Source organism: Crocodylus siamensis, chromosome 10 (genome assembly GCF_052110815.1).
Source record: "Crocodylus siamensis isolate JL-2025a chromosome 10, ASM5211081v1, whole genome shotgun sequence".
In the NCBI taxonomy this organism is placed as follows: Eukaryota; Metazoa; Chordata; order Crocodylia; family Crocodylidae; genus Crocodylus; species Crocodylus siamensis.
In genome coordinates, this window is record NC_143404.1 from 27,545,509 (window position 1) to 27,565,459 (window position 19,951).

General features: G+C 46.1%; 1 protein-coding gene across 2 annotated transcripts in view; it reads left to right on the forward strand.

Moving 5' to 3' along the window:
- Positions 1 to 583: 583 nt before the first annotated feature.
- Positions 584 to 19,951, forward strand: part of WWC1 (WW and C2 domain containing 1) — a 154,967-nt gene continuing 135,599 nt past the window's right edge. Inside the window, exon 1 of one of the 2 annotated variants that reach the window (XM_090064969.1) lies at positions 584 to 863. In XM_090064969.1, coding sequence (XP_089921095.1) covers positions 721 to 863 — 143 coding nt within the window. In that variant the 5' untranslated portion in view covers positions 584 to 720. Of the gene's footprint in view, positions 864 to 1,106; positions 1,534 to 19,951 lie in introns of those variants that run through there. The other variant, XM_090064970.1, reaches the window with a different exon arrangement.

Below are 19,951 nucleotides of genomic sequence, written 5' to 3' on the forward strand. Positions count from 1 at the left end.
AAATTAATATTCATTAGCCCTAGGCTGCCTGTCATGCGGCCCTCAGTGGCTTGCCAAAACTCAGTAAGTGGCTCTCTGCCCAAAATAATTGCCTGCCCCTGTTGTAGGTAGATACAGCAGAAGCTTTTGTCAGCTGATGCTTACTCATCACATACTATTCAGGTAAGCTTCAGTTCGCAAACTTATCCTGTATAGATCTGCTTTGGTCAGTCTGAGGTGCAAATCTAACCTGCCTTCTACTTGACCTCACACTAACATGCAACTAAGATGTCTCTTAATGGCCTATCAGTTTTAAAATAACTCTAGTGATGTGTCTAAAAGCAGCTCAGATGTACTCTTCTGCCATCCAACATCCATCCAAGTCTCTGCTGTGTTCACAACTCCATTATTGATCCTCTTAGCGTTAAAGACACCACAGGACTTTCAACGAGAGCAAGGTTTGCCCTTGCGTTCTTTACTGCAAGTCTCTGGAGTGGGGGTGGCTCCTTGTCTTCCAGAAGCGGGTGCTACAGGCGTGTAGCCAACACCGAACATTAGAACGAGGAAGGTTGTAGACACCCTCGGGGGAGAAATGGGACTCGGGGATGTATCCCTCCCTCCCCTCTGCGTGCTCTCTTGCTCAGTGCAGCCTCACAGATGCCGCCTCGCGAGCCTCATAACTGAAAAGCCTCAGCAAAAATCACTGCAGAGGCTTAACGCTTCTGCCTGAAAACTTGGCCAATGGTGGAGACCCCAGAGCCGAAGAGGCAAACCGCAGCGGCCCCCTGGCCCATGGCTGAAGCTGCCCGCTCTGCCTGGGAGGCCTTTTCTTCCCCATCCCCCGCGGGTGCGATGCTTCCTCGGTGGGGCAGAGGGACGCGGGGGTAAGTCAGTCCTCTCCCGCCAACAGGTGCACGTGGGAGCGGCCCCGGGCGCAGCGCTGCACCGGTGCCCTGCAGGGCAGGGAGCTCCGGGGGGCGCGCCGAGCACCTGGTGCCGGGAGCAGCCCGGCCCGGCCCCCGGCGGCCGCGGGGGGGCGGCGCCTGGCTCCGCTACTGCCGTGTTTACAGTAGCAGCCGCGCGGCGGGATTGCGGGGGCCGCGCTATTACCTGCATTACAGCAGCACCTGGCCGGGCGCGCGCGGCGCTGCGGCGGAGCCGGGCGGGGCCCGGCAGGAGCGAGCCCCGCGGGCGGGGGCGGCCGCCGGGCGGGGAGGGAGGAGCGGAGCCGCCCCAGGCCGCGGAGCGGAAAATGGAGGAGTGACCGAAGCCGACAGCGCCGCCCCGGCCCGGCACCTGCGGCCGCGGGCCCGCCCCTTGCAGCGCCCCCGGCCCGGCCCGGCCCGGCCCGGCGGGATGTGAGCGCAGCGGAGCGGCCGCGGCCCCAGCCCTAGCCCGGGGCGCTGCATGGGGCGGCGCGGGCCGCCTGCGGACGATGCCGCGCAAGGAGCTGCCGCTGCCGGCGGGCTGGGAGGAAGCCCGGGACTACGACGGCAAAGTCTACTACATCGACCACGCCACGCGCACCACCAGCTGGGTCGACCCGCGGGACAGGTGCGGCCGGGCCGGGCCGGGCCGGGCCGGGCCGGGGGGGAAGGAGCCCGGGGGGGAGCCCGCCCCTCCCGGCCCCTGCCCGCCGGCGCTCGGCTCCTCCCCGGGCCGCGGGACCCGGGGTTTGCGTCCCCCAGCCGGGTGTCGGTGCAGGCCTCGGCCGCGTCTCCCCCCGCCCTGAACAGCGGCTTCTCGGACCCAGCGCCCCAGGTCGCACTGTGCCGCCCGGGCGCTGCGGTTCCCTGGGGCAGGTGGGACTTGGGAAAGTTTCTGAGAGAAGGACGAGATCCCGCCCCGTGGGGCCGAGGCAGGTCCCGTTGGACTCGTGCCGGTGCCGGCCTGTCACTCCGCAGCGCCTCGCTTTCAGTGTCGGCAGCGGAGTTCAGCGGTGGCGGCTCGGGGCCATTGGCCTGCTGGTGACACCGGGGCACTTGACTGGATTCAGGCCCTTGGATGGTCTTGCCCGCCGCACCGGGCCGCTCGCTGGGCTCTGTCCTGCCGCTACCAGCACCTCCCTCACCTCTTGCCTTGTCCTTTTAAACTCATGTAAAATTCGGAAAGTCACCTTTTTCTCTCTTTTTACTTCTCCTTGTCTCCTGCCTGCCCCTGCCAGGATGCCATGCAGATCATTTCTGTCTGGGTTTGGTGAGGCAAGCTGTTAGCTAAAGTCCTCCATTTTTATGCTGAATTCCTTTTTCTCCATTCAGCATAACCACTCCCAGTCCGCTGGGTCCCGCTTCAAGCCTAGGCTGAAAGCTTTGTGTGATGGATAATGCCTAGCTCAACCCGGCCTTGATTCTTGCCTGCCATTCCTAGCTGCGGTCCCAAACAATGAAAGGAAGGGTCTTTCTCCATGTAGGTGTGCCCCCTGCCTGTTGTTATTTCAGGGCTCTGGCAGATCTCAAATGCATGCTCTTAATATGCAGCCTTCTCTATCATAGTATAATCCCCAGATCCAGTCAGGTTCAGAGTGGGCCGGCTAGTGCGTAATGGTAGGAGGCTCTTTGTGTTAGGACAGTGGTTCTCAGTCTTTTTGGACTTAGACTTGAGACATCTTCTTCCAGTCCTGCTTCTCTTTGATGATGCTGATGACTTCTCAGAGACAGCCAGCTCCTACCTTTCACTTGGTTTTTTGACTCCAGAAAAATAATTGAATAATTCTTCTGCTGCAAAGAGCTCAGAAAGACCATAACAGATCAGTATGTTATTTTAGGTCACTACCGATTCCTGTGTGAAATCCTGGGTTTATCGTTTGAATTGTATGTAGAAATTTATGCATCTAACAGTGCTAATACTGCACAGCACCCTGTGGTGCCCTTAAAAGGATCTCAGTGCTGTGACACCCTGCTTGAGAATCACTGGCAGTAGGGACTAATAATCTAAGTTCAGTGGAGTTTTTGGCTCATCTGCAAAACAATGTCATGACCTAGATTAATACACTATTTTCTAAATCATTCATCTCCCACAGTGCATTTCTGCAAATTCCCATGTCCGCTTTTATTACCTCTCCACTTCTTTCATGCCCCTCTGTTCTGAAGTGTGCGCTTGTCTTTCATTGATCATTTTTAACATTAACTCAATATTTTTAAATGCCCTTGAGGCCCTGAAAGTGCACATTCCATATATATGATTAGTTACAGTTTCAAAAAGATACTTCAGTTTGAAAAGTCAGTGCATCTTTTTTTCAGCATAGCAATTACAACTAAAAATGCAGCATTGTTTTTCTTGCTAAGGTTGTAGAAAAGTCCTTGAAACTTAATTATAGTTCTTCCCACAAAGCAAGAGGTCTGACCAAGTGCCTTGGTAGATTTTAGTCACCTACATAGTTGCTACACCTGAAGAAGAGAACTCTGCCTCAAGTACCATGATGCTAAAACTACAAAATTCAGTGTAATTTTATAAAATATCATGCAGTCTGCTGAGGTTTCTGATTTGTTATGACACAAAAGAACTAATTCTTAAGGAGTTCATAATCCAAGGTAGTCTAACTGCACAGTGTTATACAGTCATTTTAGAACAGTTGTGTAGTGCAGATATCTTTAGGAATCTTCCTTCTCGTGCAATAATTATAGGTCTGGGCTCAGTAATCTTTAAATTGATTATTTTTCCCCAGCAACTTGGTGCTTTGAATTTTTTAAAATTTAAGTCAGGATGCCAATGCCCACACATTCTTTTAATTCTAGTTAGGTTATTCAGCTGATCATCCAAATGTTCATTAGCCGTGGGAATGAATGTTTTATGCAGTTCCTAGCTTTACAGGATTTCAAGAAGCATTCTGCATTCCAGGAGTAATCTTTTGTGTGCATACTGTACACAAATGTAATCTGCTGATCTGTTGGAGGTAGGGAATTCATTTTAAGGTTTCCCTTTCAGTAATTTGCTTGAGAAGCAGCCAATAATAGAATTCCTGCCAGCTTTTCTTAATAGTTAGAGGAAAACTATGCCAGCTTAATTTAATTCCTAAAATTTCCCAAACACTCTTAGTTCTTCTAATGAAACTAAAGAGACAATAACTCATTAACATTAGCAAGGACAAATACTGGCTTCTACAAATCCTGATCTCTTACCAAGTGTGGTATGGTACGAATCGTTACAATTACAAGCAGATACCTTATTTTAAGTATGTGTTTTGTGCTACTACAATAACATGAACTGTTTGTTTTATGAATCGTAACTAGGTTTTTATTGTTTTGTGGAAAACAGTTAACAGATATCTAGGTTTCTCAGTAGCACACATGGTACTAACAAACCTTGAATCTGAATATGCTCATTCACTTCTGAGCAGGAAATCTGTTTTCAAGGTTTAAAGACTGTTTTTGTTTTGGGGAGAGGAGTGGCAGAAAAAAGATGCAGTAAAGACAACTGCTTAGTTAGAAGAGCTCTCACCTGGGCAGTGGAAAATGAGGTCCAAGTCCCAATTCTACTGTTCTCCCACAAAAAGCTCCATCTTGAGCAAATCAGCAAATGAAAACCTATTATTTTATTCAGAAAGTCATGATCAGCCTGAGTCAGGTATAGCTACCACTACTGAAACCACTATATAACTACCCAGTACTGAAACCACTAGGTTATCACAGTGTAAAACTGGGGTGAGGAGAATCTGGTGCTTATTTTACTTTATTTTACTAGAAAGTAACAGTTATTATTAGCAGTATTAGAGGATAACAGTGAGTTAATTTTATGCAATAGACAGCCTTCTGCATATAATCAGTTTAACTTATTTATGCAGTCTTTCATATAGGAAAAGAGATTAAAAAGTGTGACTGTAAATGCACAAACTGCAGGGGTTATAGAGGTAGATATATGACTTCGCTCCTTTTGAACTGAGTGGCTTCAAACTGGCTAGATTTCAAGTTGCCAATGCCCATATAATATCTGTTCAATTTATTCAGCAAGCAACAACTGGTAACTAGAGATAGGAAACAATTTTTAAAGCTTTCTCAAATCTCTCTTTCTAGTTTAATTTAGTGTAAATAAATATGAATAGGGATGTTGTACAGCTTCAGGCTTAAGTTAAGTCTCTCGTGCTTTTGTTACAATGCTTGGTGCGGGGTTTGCAGTTAGATGCGCAATGTGGTAATTAGGCTTGTTGAATGAATTATTGCAGAAGTGTGCCTGTATGTAGTTACGATGGAACATTAAGGAAAATGTTAGCTTTCAAGGAGAAGTGGTGAACAAAAAGTGTTCAGTAATCCTCTAGGAATTAAGTGAACTACTGGAGTCACCTGCATCAACTGAAATGATCCCATTTCATTGAAGAACAGGGAGTTGTGCAAAAGCTTAAGTATCTTATTGCCTCTGTCATAAAAAGCATCCTAATTCATTTACAAGACAAGAAAGTACACTCAGATGCTGGGTAGGATCAGGCAAAGTGTCTTCTGTGTCATGAGACCTTTCTTTATAAACCAACCTGAATTTCAAAGTCCTTAAGGCATTCATAGTTGTTATGAAATGAAGAAGGTGGCTGATCTAAAGCATGTGACTTAAAACGTAATTGCTCTTTGCCGCACGTTTTCTGTCTCTGGTAGATGAGAAGGATAGCTGTGTAACAGGAATGCTGTGTGGATAAGCAGTTAATTCTTGAGTCTTCTCAGATGCTTGGATGTGGGAGTGTTTTGGAAATGTAATGTATGATGATTTGCTGCTCTCACAGGGTTGGTCAGTGCTTTCTACAGACTGATCTATAGCTCCAGTTAAAACAGAAACAGATATGAGGTTTGTCTTGGCTTTCTTGCAGGGTCTCAGCACCATGAAAGAGGGAGAAAGAAATATAGGGAATATAGAAATTTAAAAGGAGAAAAAATTCTTAAAGGAAGGTAAATAACTGTGATGAATTGCTTGCATGTTCAAATGTGTAATTTAGAGTAATGTACATAGTGCTATAATTCATCACTGCTATAGTGGAGCAATGCTGCTATATTCAGTACAGAATGCAGTTCTAAGGGTAACCTATGTTATTCCCCCAGATCAGCAAAACTCCAAGGTCTGAAAAAAACAGAAAACAGAGTGAAGGTGCCCAGCCAGCTTAACTGAGCTCGCTGGGAACAGGAGTCATCCGTATGTCTTCCTTCTGTATTCCATGTGCTAGCTGTAGTGGTATGAAAAGGTGGAAGACTGATTGGGGCAGCTTGCCAGGACTATGATTGTGAGATCTAATTGGGGCAGACATATCTGGGGAACATGTGCGTCTGATTCTGTGGGTGGCGGGGGAGAGAGCTGTATTAGTCTGAAGTCCAGTACAAGGCAAGGCAAGGTGGCACCTTAAAGACTAACTCATTCGAAAAGACATAAGTTTTCAGAGAACAGCTTCCTTCATCAAATGCTTTCTGCATGTTTGAATATACGATTAATATTAGTATAAAGGCATAGTGCTATAATTCTTCATTCCTGCAACACAACTCAGTGGTTATATTCATTACTGTCTGTCAAAGTAGGCCGTCATCTACAAAAGCTTATGCCTTTCTAAACAAGTTAGTCTTTTAGGTGTCACCCAGCCCTACTTTCTGCCTGATTCTGTAGGTGAGGCTAAGGAAAGAGGCAGAGAGGTCCAACATTCATTTCAGCATTTCCTGTCATAAGTTCAGACAGGAGCAGGGAGTGGAGGTTGTCTTGCCATGGGATTGTTAGCAGTTAGATGAGAGATGAGACTTGTTTGTGTGTTTAATATAATAATGCGTAAACTACATATATACACCAATACTGTGTAGGTCAGGGGCAGCCAACGTTTTTTGGCCAGAGTGCCAAAAAAGACCACAGTGCCTACCTTGGAAGGTGCCAGAGTGCCGGCATGCCAGAAAAATAAAATGAGGGCAGGGAGTACATGGCAGGATGCCATGCTTGTGCCCTGTGCTCCCTACCCAAAGCCTCTGCCCCCCAGCCTGGGCTGTGGCTGTCAGCAGCTGCTGTGGCTCTGGGTAGCTGCTGGAGCCCAGGCTGCTCCCAGCAGGACTTGCAGCATCCCAGCTGCCTGCTGGGAGCAGCCTGGGCTCCCTGCTGGCAGCAGATACCCAGAGGTGGGGCCAGCTGCAGCTGGGAGGCTCCAAACAGCTGCGCCGGACTCCAGAGCCCTGCCGTCACCTCTGTGCTGGGAGCAGGGGAGAGACTGGGGTTGCGCTGCTTCAGGCCCTTCCCCCACTGCCCGCTCTGAGGCACGCCTGCATGTGCCGGTACAGAGCTGATGCCGGGGCTCCAGAGCCCAGCACAGCTGGGTGGAGCCTCCTGGCTGCAGCTGGCCCTGGCTCTGGGGAGCTGCTGCCAGCCGGGAGCCTGGGCTGCTACTAGCAGGCAGGTGGGAAGCTTCAAGCCCTGCTGGAAGCAGCCCAGGCTCTGTCGCTGGCAGCAGTTACCCAGAGCTGAGGCTGGCTTTGCGTGCCATGCTTGGCACATGTGCCAGGGGTTGATGACCCTTGGTGTAAGTAAAAGATAAGGAATTTAGTCACATCTGCTAAATGTTTGACTGGAGGACATAGGCAGACAAGGTTCTTTGGGGGAATCCAATACGTTTTATTAAACCAACCCAAATAGTTGGAAAAATTCTTGTTAGCAAGCTTTCAGGCAGAAACACCCTCTGTCAGGCTGAGAAAGTGTCTGCAGTTGGGCTTTGCTCTTCCTGGATGGAGTGGTAAAGCAGCCAGACGCCAGTACTATGCAAGAAAGCCAGTCGGTTAAAATGTAAATTGAGGTGGTCAGTAGGTGAGAGATAGGTGGGGAAGGGGGAATGAAAATGGCTGTAGTCAAAGGATGAGACAGGCGGGTGGGAAGGATGGGAATGAAAATAGCTGGTAAAAAGTGTAGGGTTTACCTGTGGAGTCAGATGTTAGGCAAGTTATAATGTGTCATAAATCCAATGGACAGATGCTCAATACAGTTCAGAGGTGAAGTGAGAGTATGCATGTACCTTGAGACTTTACTTGTGGGTAGATCAGATGCCTGGTTTTTTTTTTGGAAAGGACATGAAATAGCACTGGACAACCTAATGCCTGTGTTGATGAAATTTTCATTGACTTCTGGGCTCCTTCAGTGAGAGTATTAGGTGCAGAACATCAGAGGTGATAGTACCACCCAGTGCTTCTTGGCCTCATCTACAGTATTACATTGTGGTTCCAGGTATTGCAGTTCCCAGCTCATAGCGATCTGAATGGTCTGCTCATGCCTGTGTGTAGTACTTAACTCTTTGATTACTGTGTTCAATATTGATTATCTGAAGAAGTTGTGAGTACCCTGCACTGGTTGGTGTAAGTGTCAAGCAATTGAGATCCTCTGTTTTAAAGGAATATTTCCACAACTGAAATGAATCTGCTTTCAACGTGACTTCATCCTGTGACAACATTGATGAAAATATTAATGCCATAAAATCCAAAAAATACTCAGATTGGACACTTTACAGTGGATGAAATTCAAACCTTGGCCACTATATTGACTGTTTCAGAGGAAGAATGAACAATGAAATACTCAACAACAAACACCACTATACCAACATTTCCCTCTCAGAAAGAAGGGTCTTAGAATTGCTAAGATCCAACAACCAAATAGTAATGAAACCAGGAGATAAAGGAGGAGCTATAGTTATCCTTAAACATGAAGACTACATAAAATAAGCCAACAGACAACTCTCTGACACTACCTACTATGAAAAACTAGAGGAATATCGAAGTCCCTTTTTCACCTCAAAACTCAAACCCACTGTCACCGACGGGCCTCCTTGTCCCCTCTGGGGAGCTCTGTTTTCCTGTTGGTAACTATTCCCCTTCCAGACCGGTTTGTCTCCGTGGGTGATCTTCTTTTGCGTCACCAAATCCCGTTCTCGCCTGCCACGACTTGGTGTTTCCTTAGTGGGGTGGGGCTAGTACACGGGTCCCTCGGTGGCCCGGGCTTGGACCGCCGGTTGCACATGGGGCTCCGCCACCCCTTACACCCCGGCCTCCCGCCACCTCTGGGCTCCGCTTCTCTGATCCAGCTTCGCTATTTCCGCCGGCTTCTCCCACGGCTTACTTACTCAATCCCACAGACTGTAGGATGCTGCTATGCCGCTACCTTTCGGTTGACCTCCTCACCGTGACCTACACTGGAGCCTAATCTGCACCCTCTATCGACCACTCGCCACAAGCCCTCCACCCAGTGCGGCTCTTCCCCTGTGTCATCACTAACTATATCGCTATCCCTCCACCAGATCCTAAGTAGCCTGGGACGGGAGGGGAAGGGATTCCCCTCTCAGTAGCCCTCTGGTTGTCCCACTCCTGATCCTTGACCTGATGTCCCTGGGTCTTGGCGGCAATCCCGCCCCGATCTCCCTTCAGCCCGGGGATTCTTGGTCTTCCGCCCCTCTTCAGTGAGTCCCACACCCACCATTGCAGAACTTACTTTGGAGTCCCCGAACTCTTCTTGGATCGTCCCAATCCTTCGTCGCTCACCCGATCTGTCGCTCCTCGCACAATCAGACGTTGTCCCCGTCGTCGGGCTCTCGATCAGGGTCGCCTCCTCCTCCAGGGCTCCAGCTCGGCAGGCTCTGTCCCCGGGGTTCTCTGCCAGTGCTTTCCTGTCCTGCCACACGATCCCTGAGCCATCCGCCACCTCCAAAGCGGTGGCCGCCATTCTCCTGGCTGGCGTCTGACGTCATCATCAGCTGCTGGCTGCAGCTGTACATAGACACGGCTGACAAGTCGCGCGGGTTCTCCCTTCGCCGCGGCATTCCTCTCCGTCTGTCCTTCTGGTAAGTTTTCCCGGCTTCTTCAGGTCCCAGGACACCCACCATGACATCATTTTCCACCTGAACCACAAGAAAACTTTCAGACCCTGATCCCTCCACTGCCCAATCTATGGACATTTTACATGCTCCCTAAAATCCACAAACAAGGGAACCTTGGCAGACCTATCATTTCCAACCAAGGAATCCTAACTGAAGAAATATCAAGTTTCACCAAATCCATCCTAAAACTTCTTGTCACTCAAAGACTGAGTTTTATCTAAGATGGAACAGACTTTCTGCAAAAACTCAAAAACATAGACCACCTTTCAGAAGAACGAAGAGAAAAGAACAAGGATGGCTGACAACATGAGGATGGACAACAGGGAGATTAACCAAGAAGCCCAGCCAGGGTGTGATCTTAAAAAGATCTTCTAGAATCACTTATCCTAGCCTTTAAAGAAGCACAAAATCTCACTAACGTTATCACCAGAAGCAAATTCCGTATGACACAAACCATGCCATATGGATCCAGACCATGCCAGGACAAGAAATGTACGATCTTGACAACACATCTCCACTAGTCGCACAATAACAACACCCCACAACAGAACCTTCACCATTCCTGGATCTTACACCTACGCCTCCAGAAATGTAATCTAGCTCATTCAGTGCAAGAAATGCCTTGATGGAAAATATGTGGGAGAAACCAAACAACAACTGCACACCAGAATGAAGGTTAACCGAAAATCCATCAAAGACAAAAATATCTAGTTACCTATGGGTGCCTACTTCTCACAAGACGATCACTTTCTCTCTGATCTCAGTTCTAATCCTCAAAGGGACTTACAAAACACCTTTCATAGATAAGCCTACAAACTTCACTTCATAAAACTACTGGATACAAAAAATCATGGACTTAATATAGACAATGAATTTATGGCATATTATAACCTGCCTGACATCTGATTTGCAAGGTACCTGCCTGATAGCTTACCATGTGTACTCCTTCACACATTTCCCCCTTTTCCTTCCTCCAGTCCTACATCTACCCATTGTCTTCCAAACTTCCACTTGTTTACATTTTCACAGACTTCTTGTCACACTTTTGGCTTCTTTTCTACCTTGGAGATCTCAACATCAGCAGTCTCTCTCCCAATACCTGAAGAAGGGTGTTTGTGCCCAAAAGCTTGCAAAGAACTTTTTCCCAACTATTTAGTTGCTCTAATAAAATAAATCACATCTACCCAAAGAACATTGCCTGCCTTAGATCCTTTCAGGATAATCATCTTGATTCCCCAGGTTTGCTTATGGGAGTCAGTCATATTGAACAAATGCTTTTTCTTTCAAGGGTCCTGTATCTGATGAAGGCCCGGCTCAGATTATTCCAGATTTAAATCCCTAGCTCTACACTGCATTCCAGGGAAGAACCACATGTAAAGTCTTTCTGGTGGTAGTCTTGGAGTGATGTTGTAGTTGTGATGGTCCAGGAATTGTGTGAAAGGCAAGAATTTTGGGGGGTGATCTGTTTTATTGGATCAGCTGCACATTTGGAATAAAGTTAGACAAGTTTTGAAATATAGGGCATTCTTCAGGCCTGAGGAAGAAAGCAAGCACGGTGATTAAGAACAGTGGGTATAGCTGTGAAATTGGAGGGGGGGAGAAATTCCCATGGGTAACAGACAGACAATTAGTGGAAGCTTGATTATGGGAGATTAAGGCCTGTAAAAAGGAAGGAGGGTCATTATCACCATTATCACCTGTAGTGTGATTAGGAATCGGGTTGGGTATTTGACAGGTCAATGTTCAGTCAATGGATGGGTCAAATATCAGTCAAATTGTACAAACAAATTGCCAATGGGTCCAAATAACAGACAGAAAAAGCACAGATTTTCCATTAAGAAATGTCAAAAACAATAAAAATCATATTTCTGTCTAAAAACCAAATTTTTGTATAGCTTTTTTTTTTTTAGCAACTTTACAAAAAAAGTTTACAATCTTTGATCAGTCAAAAATATGCAGCCAATTGACAATAGTTGATTGGTGAATTGACCAGCATGCCATTGCTAAGAAGAAGAATTTCAGGAATTGGGTAAATTGTTTGTTTGTTTGGGGTTTTTTATTTTTTTGCACACTGTGTTGGCATTCAGGACTTGGTTCTTATTGTCCAACCAGCATAGACTTTTTTTTTTTTCTCCAAAGCTTATCTTTAAAGGTGTTTGGCAGATCAGTGCTTGCTTTCCTCATATCTGAAGAACAGTGCCTTGCACTTGAAAGCTTGCATCTAATTTATCACAAATATGCAGATAATTCAATAAAAGAGGTCTGAGGTGGCACAAGTGCCTGAGGCACACAGTTGACAGCCCAGAGGCTGCAAGTTCAAGGCCCTAGCAGAAGTGCTCAGGGTTCAGCTGTGTTAGATAGCAATGGATATGAAAATTTTGTTAAATACCTCATTTCAAGGACACAAAAAAAGGAAAGGAAGTAAAATAAAAAGCCATCTGAGAGAATCTTGACTCCTGTGACAATTTGGTGAGACTGCTGTGCATTACAAGCATAGTGTCTTATCCTTTGCTTTAAGTTTTCTTGGAAATTACAGTATGGAGTGGCAGTATTTCAAAAGCAAATTGAGATTCTGAAGCACTAAGCTGTTTTCAAGCACCTAAGGACCTTGACTCATTTACTGTTTAGTTTGGCTGAATGCAGATCTTGCAATCTTGTATATCCAGGGAAAGGGACTGGAACTATTTTAAATATGTCCACTGTCACTTCCATTTGGAGGAAACTTTTTCCCCAAGGATTCATCTTTTCTCATCTAAATTGATCCGGGTTATAGTATTTGGAAGCAAATGTTAAAGTCTTTTTTGATGAAATGTATTCATGGGAATATCTTAGAGAGAGTCATACAGGCTGAAATAATAGCTCTGAGAAATGTGACTTGCTTCTTTTCTCTTGGAAGGCATGCTCATTCCTAGCTCCCCTTTATGATTGGGAGAGAGACTATAATATGCATCAAGGTTATCTGTTCTCAACTTTTCTTTCTGCTGTCAGCACTGTGCTTAGTGGGTGCTTTCTACAGCTTTTCAGTTCCTCACAAGGGTGAGGGAATTGCACAATGGATTTTGTTTGAACTTGTACAATGAAGCACCAAAATGGATACTAGATCTCTCAAAATGTATATGGTCACCTCTTTTCTTTGATCTTAAGTACACGAGGGTCAGGCAAAGAGTTGTGCCTCCTTCCTTCAGAGGAATTGGCTCACATTCAAGGTAGGGAGAGGCCTAGACATTCCCTGGAAGGATAGGGTTCCCAAATCCTAGTTCCATTACAGGACATTAGAGGTTCAGATCCTCCCTGAATGCTGTAGCTTTCTAGCCCCAGATCTTGGCTCTTACATTGAGGTGAGGAAGAGCCCCTTGATTTTTAGCTCGCAGCAGACAACAGGTAACATAGACCTGTTACACTTAAGGTGCTAGTTAATCATGCTTTAAGTGGTCTCCTGGTCAATTAAAGTGGTCCCCTGGTGGGCCTGGTTCAGTGCAGTCTTGCAGCTGTGAGAGTACAGGGTCACAGCACCTGGTCTTCTGGCCACAGCGGGGGGCCATCTCAGCTGAGGGGGCTTCCAGCCATGGGAGCTTGGGATTGAGGTGTGGCATGGCATGGTGACCAAATGGCATAGCAGGTGGCATGATTGCATGGATAGTGTATTGGATCTCATTGCACCTTTACCTGCATGTGTAGAGGGACCCGTAGGAATTAGGACTGGAAGGCCCACTTAGGTGCTGTTGTAGGCAGTGTGGCATGTAAGCCTGTACACAAACTAGTCAGGTAAGTTCTATTTAAAAAATATTTGTTTTGCCCACCCTCTTCCTGTTGGAAGACTAAAACCAGATCCTTATTGCAAAGGTGCCAGAGACCTACTTTGAATTTCCAGCTTAACCTTTTCAAGGCCAGTTTATACCCATTTTTTGTGTCAACATTGTCCTTTATCTTAGTTTTTTTTTCTCTCACCGGTATTTAACCTGAACATATTCATAAACAGCAGCCTTGTCTCTTCTCATCCTTTAGTTTTGCTGAGTTAAACCAGACAAGCTCTTCCAGCCTGTTCTTGTATGATAGTCTCTCAGTTGCCCTGTTCATCCTAGTTAACCTTGGCACCTATTCCAATTCTGTTCCATTCTTTCATGAATGGAGGTGACTGGAATGGTATACAAGGTTTCATCAGGGCCTTGTATGTGAGGGGTATGGGTGGATGGATATGGGGTTTGTAGGGGGCTTTAGGTGTGTGTGTGGATGGGTGTATATATGGATGTGGGTATGGGGGGGTTTTGTGGAGGGCTGGGGATGTATGGGTATGTGTGTGTGGTGGGGTATATGCATGTAGCAGTGAGTGGGGCTCCTCCCAAAGGCGTGTGGGTGTGCATGTGGGGTTTGTGGGAGGGTATGAGGGGTGCAGTATTTGTGGGGTGTGTGATTGATTGTTTGTGGGGAAGGGTGTGGTTGTGAGATTTGTGGGGGAGGGCTTGAGGGTATTGTGGGTTGTGCATGGGAGCCCCCCACATGTACCTGTTCCCCTGAGCTAGTCAGCACCCATCCTTGCCCTGCAGCAGCCCAGAGCCCAGGTGCTTTGCAGCACTTCTCCACCACTGGCAACAGTGCACAGCTCCAGCCTGCGCCACCCCTACTTTATAGCATCTGGCTGTGGCATGTTGTGCCATACCCTGAGCACACAGCAGGGCTGGGGTGGCTCCTTCTGGCTGCTGCCGTTGCTGGTCCTAGCCCCGCATTATCAGTGGCCACTTGTGTGCGGAGCCCTGAGCTGGTGCAGCTTGTGTCTGCTCTGGACTTGTCCATCCAGACTCAGCAGTGGCAGCTGCCAGGAAGAAACTATTGCTTGGTGTGGGGGGAAAGCAGCTCCTCCCCCTTGCTGCTGCCAGGCGGTTCTTAATGCAGCTGCCCAGAGCCTGCACTACAGCAGGCTACCCTGCGGCTCTGCTGCTGTCGCCACTGCGTCTGGGCTGCCCAGTGTGGCAGTGGTGACAGTGCAGAGCAGCTGCAGGGCATCCAAGGCAATGGTGATGCCGAGCAGCCCAGCATGGTGTGGCCCGGCAGCTGCACCAAGAACTGCCTGGCAGCGGTGATGGGAAGGGAATGCTTTCCCCCATGCTGAACAAGAGTTTCTTCTGGGCAGCTAATGCTGCTGCTGCTGCTGCTAAGCCTGGGCAGGAGAGTCTGGAACAGGCACCCCCTCTGGATCTGCCCCTGGATACAGGAGAGATGAATGGGAGGCTGCCTTTAAAACCTCAGCTTACTCTGCCACCATTCCACCCTCGTGCCAATGTTACCTTTTCCCGTGTCCCTGAGCTAGTTCTCAACCTTTCTCAGCATGTATTTGCATATTTCTTTTTGATTTTTTTTCTGGATTGTTTTTTCTGTTCTTGGATTACATTTACCAGGGCAAAACAACTTCTTAACAAGATTTGTGCGTGTTGCTTTTGTTAAGGCATCTGCCAGTTTCAGAGAGTTGCATTTGTACTTATGCTGGCTGAGTGCAACTCCAATTCAGTTATTACTGTTCAGGAAACCTGGAGGTTGGAACAAGTTATAGGTTGGGATTGATTTGGATGGTTACAACAGGAAGCTTCCGGGAAGCTTCCTGCGCTTAGGGAATTTTGCAAAAGCCCAAAGCACTTAATGAACCTCACAGCTTGTAAGCAGTGGCACTCAATGCAGTGCACTTAAAGATCTGAGTTGTTGCAGTCCAAATGGAGTCCCTCTCTTACTGCACAGATCTCTGTGCATGAAACACCCACTAGCCTCCCAGTTCACATGATAATGGGGCAGACTAGAGAGACATCTTTTTAGTCAGCATATCCACAGAATAATTTTTTGGCTTGAGAGCATTAGGTTTGTCCTATCCTGACAGTCGGGCTACTTCTTTTTTAAATATCATTCTCAGTCTTGCTTTTGTAAAGATTATTAGGTCCCTTGCATTTGGAAGGGTAAATGTAGGGTTTGATTATTCTAATTGAAGTATGATTGCAGCCATAGTTTGGTCCCTCTGTGAATGTAAGAAAAACTTGAAGGGAAAGAAAAAGGAGAGGGAGGGGACTAGAATGAATTATATCTTGGGGAAAGCCTTGTTGAAATGATCCTAAATTTGAAACATTATTCCTGTACCAATAATCCTCACCAAATTTCAAGTCAGTATGAACAAGCACGTGCACGTTGGATCTCACAAAAAAATCAACCTGTCAGTCCTAATTAAGAACTGTAGCAAAGACGGAATTATGTTGAAGTACAGGGAGTCTTCGGGCATATGACACAATTGGTTCCTGAAAACTGCGTCTTAAGTTGAAATGTTGTAACTCAGAACCAATTTTCCCATAGGAAACAGTGTTATAAATGGGGGGGTTGGTTCCTGAACCAAGGCCCGATACCCTATTTTCACCAAAAATAACCCATAATTTTGTACTCGATTAATTATAGATGAGTAATATAGTTACATTCATGTATTTATATTGTAATTAGCAATCACAATGATTTGGAAGGACTCCTTTGAGGTGACCTGGCTGGACTTTTTGAAGGGCTCTTGGCTGGAGTCTTCTCAGGAGTCTTGGCTGCAGGTTTTTCTGGAGTCTTGGCTGCTTTCTTAAAGAAAGCGTCCAAGGAAGCTTGGACAGATGTTTTCCAGGGAGATTGGCGATACAGTAAAATTATTGGCATGGCATGGCATCAGATGAAGCTTTGTAAAGTCAAAACTGACATCAAAATTTTGAAACAGGGTGTCAATTTATAAATGTTGTAAGTGCGCAATGTTCTACGTCGAGGACTGCCCGTATAAAAGAATGAGGTTTCTCAGTCGGTAAAAGCTTCAGGCTATCGCTGTCGGTCATTTACAGCTGTCTGTTAAGTTACTTCACATAGACAAGCATGTTTCTACAATGTGAAGTAACTATTATTTCTGAAACTACACATGGCAAATTATGTCCTTAGTTCCAATTCATGAATTGCTTTACTTCACAGGCTATTTCAAATAACTGCATTGCCTAATAGTGAACGCTCCTTTTAACGACCATGTTCTTTAAGATTCTGCCTTGCATCAGCACAGGTCTAGTTAGTATTCATCATGGTATGCTGGAGCTCAAGTTGTCATAGTCACATCTAATGTAGTGGATATACCTTTACGGTAAACTGCACCTTAGGTTATTTTGAAGTTCCACTGCCCACCCCATCTGCCCACCCCATCTGACCTCATAGATGTAAATTGGGAGTTACACCCTGCAAAACTGACTAAAAGAGATTCTTGCTGTACTCGAGGATGTATGTTTGGATTCCTGCCTGGGTACCATCCCATGATCTTCTGAGGGGCTGGTGTTTCTATTTATTTGCTTAAAGCTAACAGGGTCTGAAAACTACCATGTCTCTCTGGAAAATATAATATTTCTTCCCTGTTTAATTCAAACCACCAGGTTTCTTGATTACTGAGAAGGTGTGTAGGTACATGGTAAAATCAGAGAATCAAGTAGGTTGTGTCCTGGCTGCAGCTTTTGTGCCTTCATAGATTTCATAGACATTAGGGCTGGAAGGGACCTCGGAAGATCATCGAGTCCAGCCCCCTGCCCGAAGGGCAGGAAGTCAGCTGCGGTCATAGGATCCCAGCAAGATAAGCATCCAATTTACTCTTGAAGGTGTTCAATGTAGGTGCTTGAACCACCTCCACTGGCAGACTGTTCCAGACCTTGGGGGCTCGGACAGTAAAGAAGTTCTTCCTTATGTCCAGCCTGAAACGGTCTTGCAGGAGTTTGTGACCGTTCGACCTCATCATCCCTTGGGGCGCTCTGGTGAACAAACATTCCCCCAGGTACTGGTGGTCACCCCGATAAACTTATATGTGGCCATCAGATCACCCCTGAGCCTGCACTCTTCCTTCCACTTCTGTTGTCATAAGAACTGTTTTCCTGACCTCTGATCATGCGCGTGGCTCTTCTCTGGACTCTCTCAAGCTTCTCCACATCCTTTTTGAATTGTGGAGCCCAAAACTGGATGTAATACTCTAACTGTGGCCTCACCAAGGCCGAGTACAAGGGGAGAATGACGTTCCAGGATTTGCTTGAGAAGCATCTATGGATGCAAGAAAGCATTTTGGTTGCTTTACTAGCTGCAGCATCGCATTGGAGGCTCATGTTCATCTTGTGGTCAATGATGACCCCCAAGTCTCTTTCTTCCATAGTGCTAGCCAGCGTAGCACTGCTGAGCCTATAAGGATGCTGCAGGTTTTGCCTCCCAAGGTGGAGAACCTTGCATTTTTTGGTGTTAAACACCATCAGGTTCTTGCTCAACCCATTTGCTGAGCCTGTCCAGGTCAGCCTGGATCACCTGCCTGTCTTCTGGTGTGGATGCTTTGGACCCAAAGTTTGGTGTCATCAGTGAACTTGGCCAGTCCACTCCCGACTCCAATGTCCACATCATTAATGAAGATGTTGAACAATATGGGTCCGAGGACAGAGCCTTGGGGGACCCCATTGGTCACGGGGCACCATGATGATTGACTTCTGTCAATTACTACCCTCTGGGTCCAACCATAGAGCCAATTTCCAAGCCAGGGGATCATGGTGGACCCAAGGCCACAATTGGCCAGTTTTGCCAAGAGGTGATCATGGGATACCAGATCGAAGGCTTTTTTGCAGTCAAGATGTATGACATCAATCCCTTGTCCAGGTGATAGGTCACCTGGTCATAAAAGGAAATGAGATTAGTCAAGCAAGACCTACCTATGCAACAAACCTGTGCTGGCTATCCCTTAAGATGTTGGCATCGGCCAGTCCATTAAGGATGGCCTCTTTAATAAACTTTTCTAAGATCTTCCCTGGGATAGAAGTCAGGCTTACCCTTCATTTTGGGTTGGCATTAACAATTTTCCCAACATGCCTCTGAATAAAATTGACTGGATTTATCAATTCACTTCCATCATAGAGTGACTCTGAAAGTGGACAAGGTTCTAGTGAGATCTTTCTCTTCTGCAGTTTGGCAAAGTGACAAGAAATAACAAAGGCATTAGAGATCTCTGCAGATACAGAGATGACTGTTACTCAGTTTATGCTCATTCAGTTTGGAAAGTTACCTCTGAAATCCTAATGGCTAGAAGTCTTTATGAAATGGAAGCTTACTGCTTGAGGAAGTTGATATATGTCTGGGAAAACTAACAGTAAAAATGAATTTTCAGTCTGGCTCTGAACTTTTGAAGAAGTCATGGGAGAGAACTGAACTTTTAGAGGTATGTGACTAACGTTGGGAAAAGTTGCTATTTAGTGAAAATGATGAGGTTTAATTTGCTACAGTCTGATATTTCTCATACAAGAATTAAGATTAAGCCAACACAGGAGAGAGTTAGCCTGAAGATCTGTCCATGGAAGGGATAGGCTTAATATTTATTTATTTGCTCTAGCAAGTTCATTTTTTCACATTTACATAAGACGTTTTAGCGTATCTTAGTTCCTTTGTGTAGTTTTACGTCTGAAACTCTTCATGCCCAGACTTTTCTATACGTTTGCACACCTAATCATTTCCAATAAATATTTCAAAATATTGGCACAGTGATGCATAATTTCACAGTCATACATGTAGCTCAGTAATTCACTGTCCCTCTCTTGCCATTGGCAGTTTATACTACTTAAGTCCGCTTCAGTGGAATGCAATTAAATTTGGCTAACTAAAACATGGACGTCCTCCAAACTCCTCAAAATAAAAGGACTGAAGCATAAAAGGGCAATGAGAAGAAGCACAAACAATAACAAATGGGGCAGTGCTGATTTGCAAATGAAAATCAATGGTGTAAAAAGAAAAAAAATTCTTAAAGATGGTGGGGCATCTTTCCTTTGCTTTTGTTCTTCTTCCAGACTGCTTTCATCATTCTGACTGGCAGAAATGCAGCTTATGCAGCTGCAGCCTTTCCCAATCAGATGCCTGCTGTTGCCTTTTTTTACTGGTAGCCAGCCAAAACACCAAGTTATGCTTATGTGAATCTTTGCCTCATGTGTAGTCCATAAAGATAGCTGTTTGATTCATTATAAAGAGCAGGCTGTTCAAGGTACTATTAAGACTCAGCAGGACTCATTTTACATGACTCCATGAGTCCAACCCTAATTGTGAGTGATGGAGAGATCTGAAATCCCTTCCTTTAATAGTTTAGGATGGGGTGAGGTTGGAGAAGTATTTTTAAATCCAGAGTTTGAATGA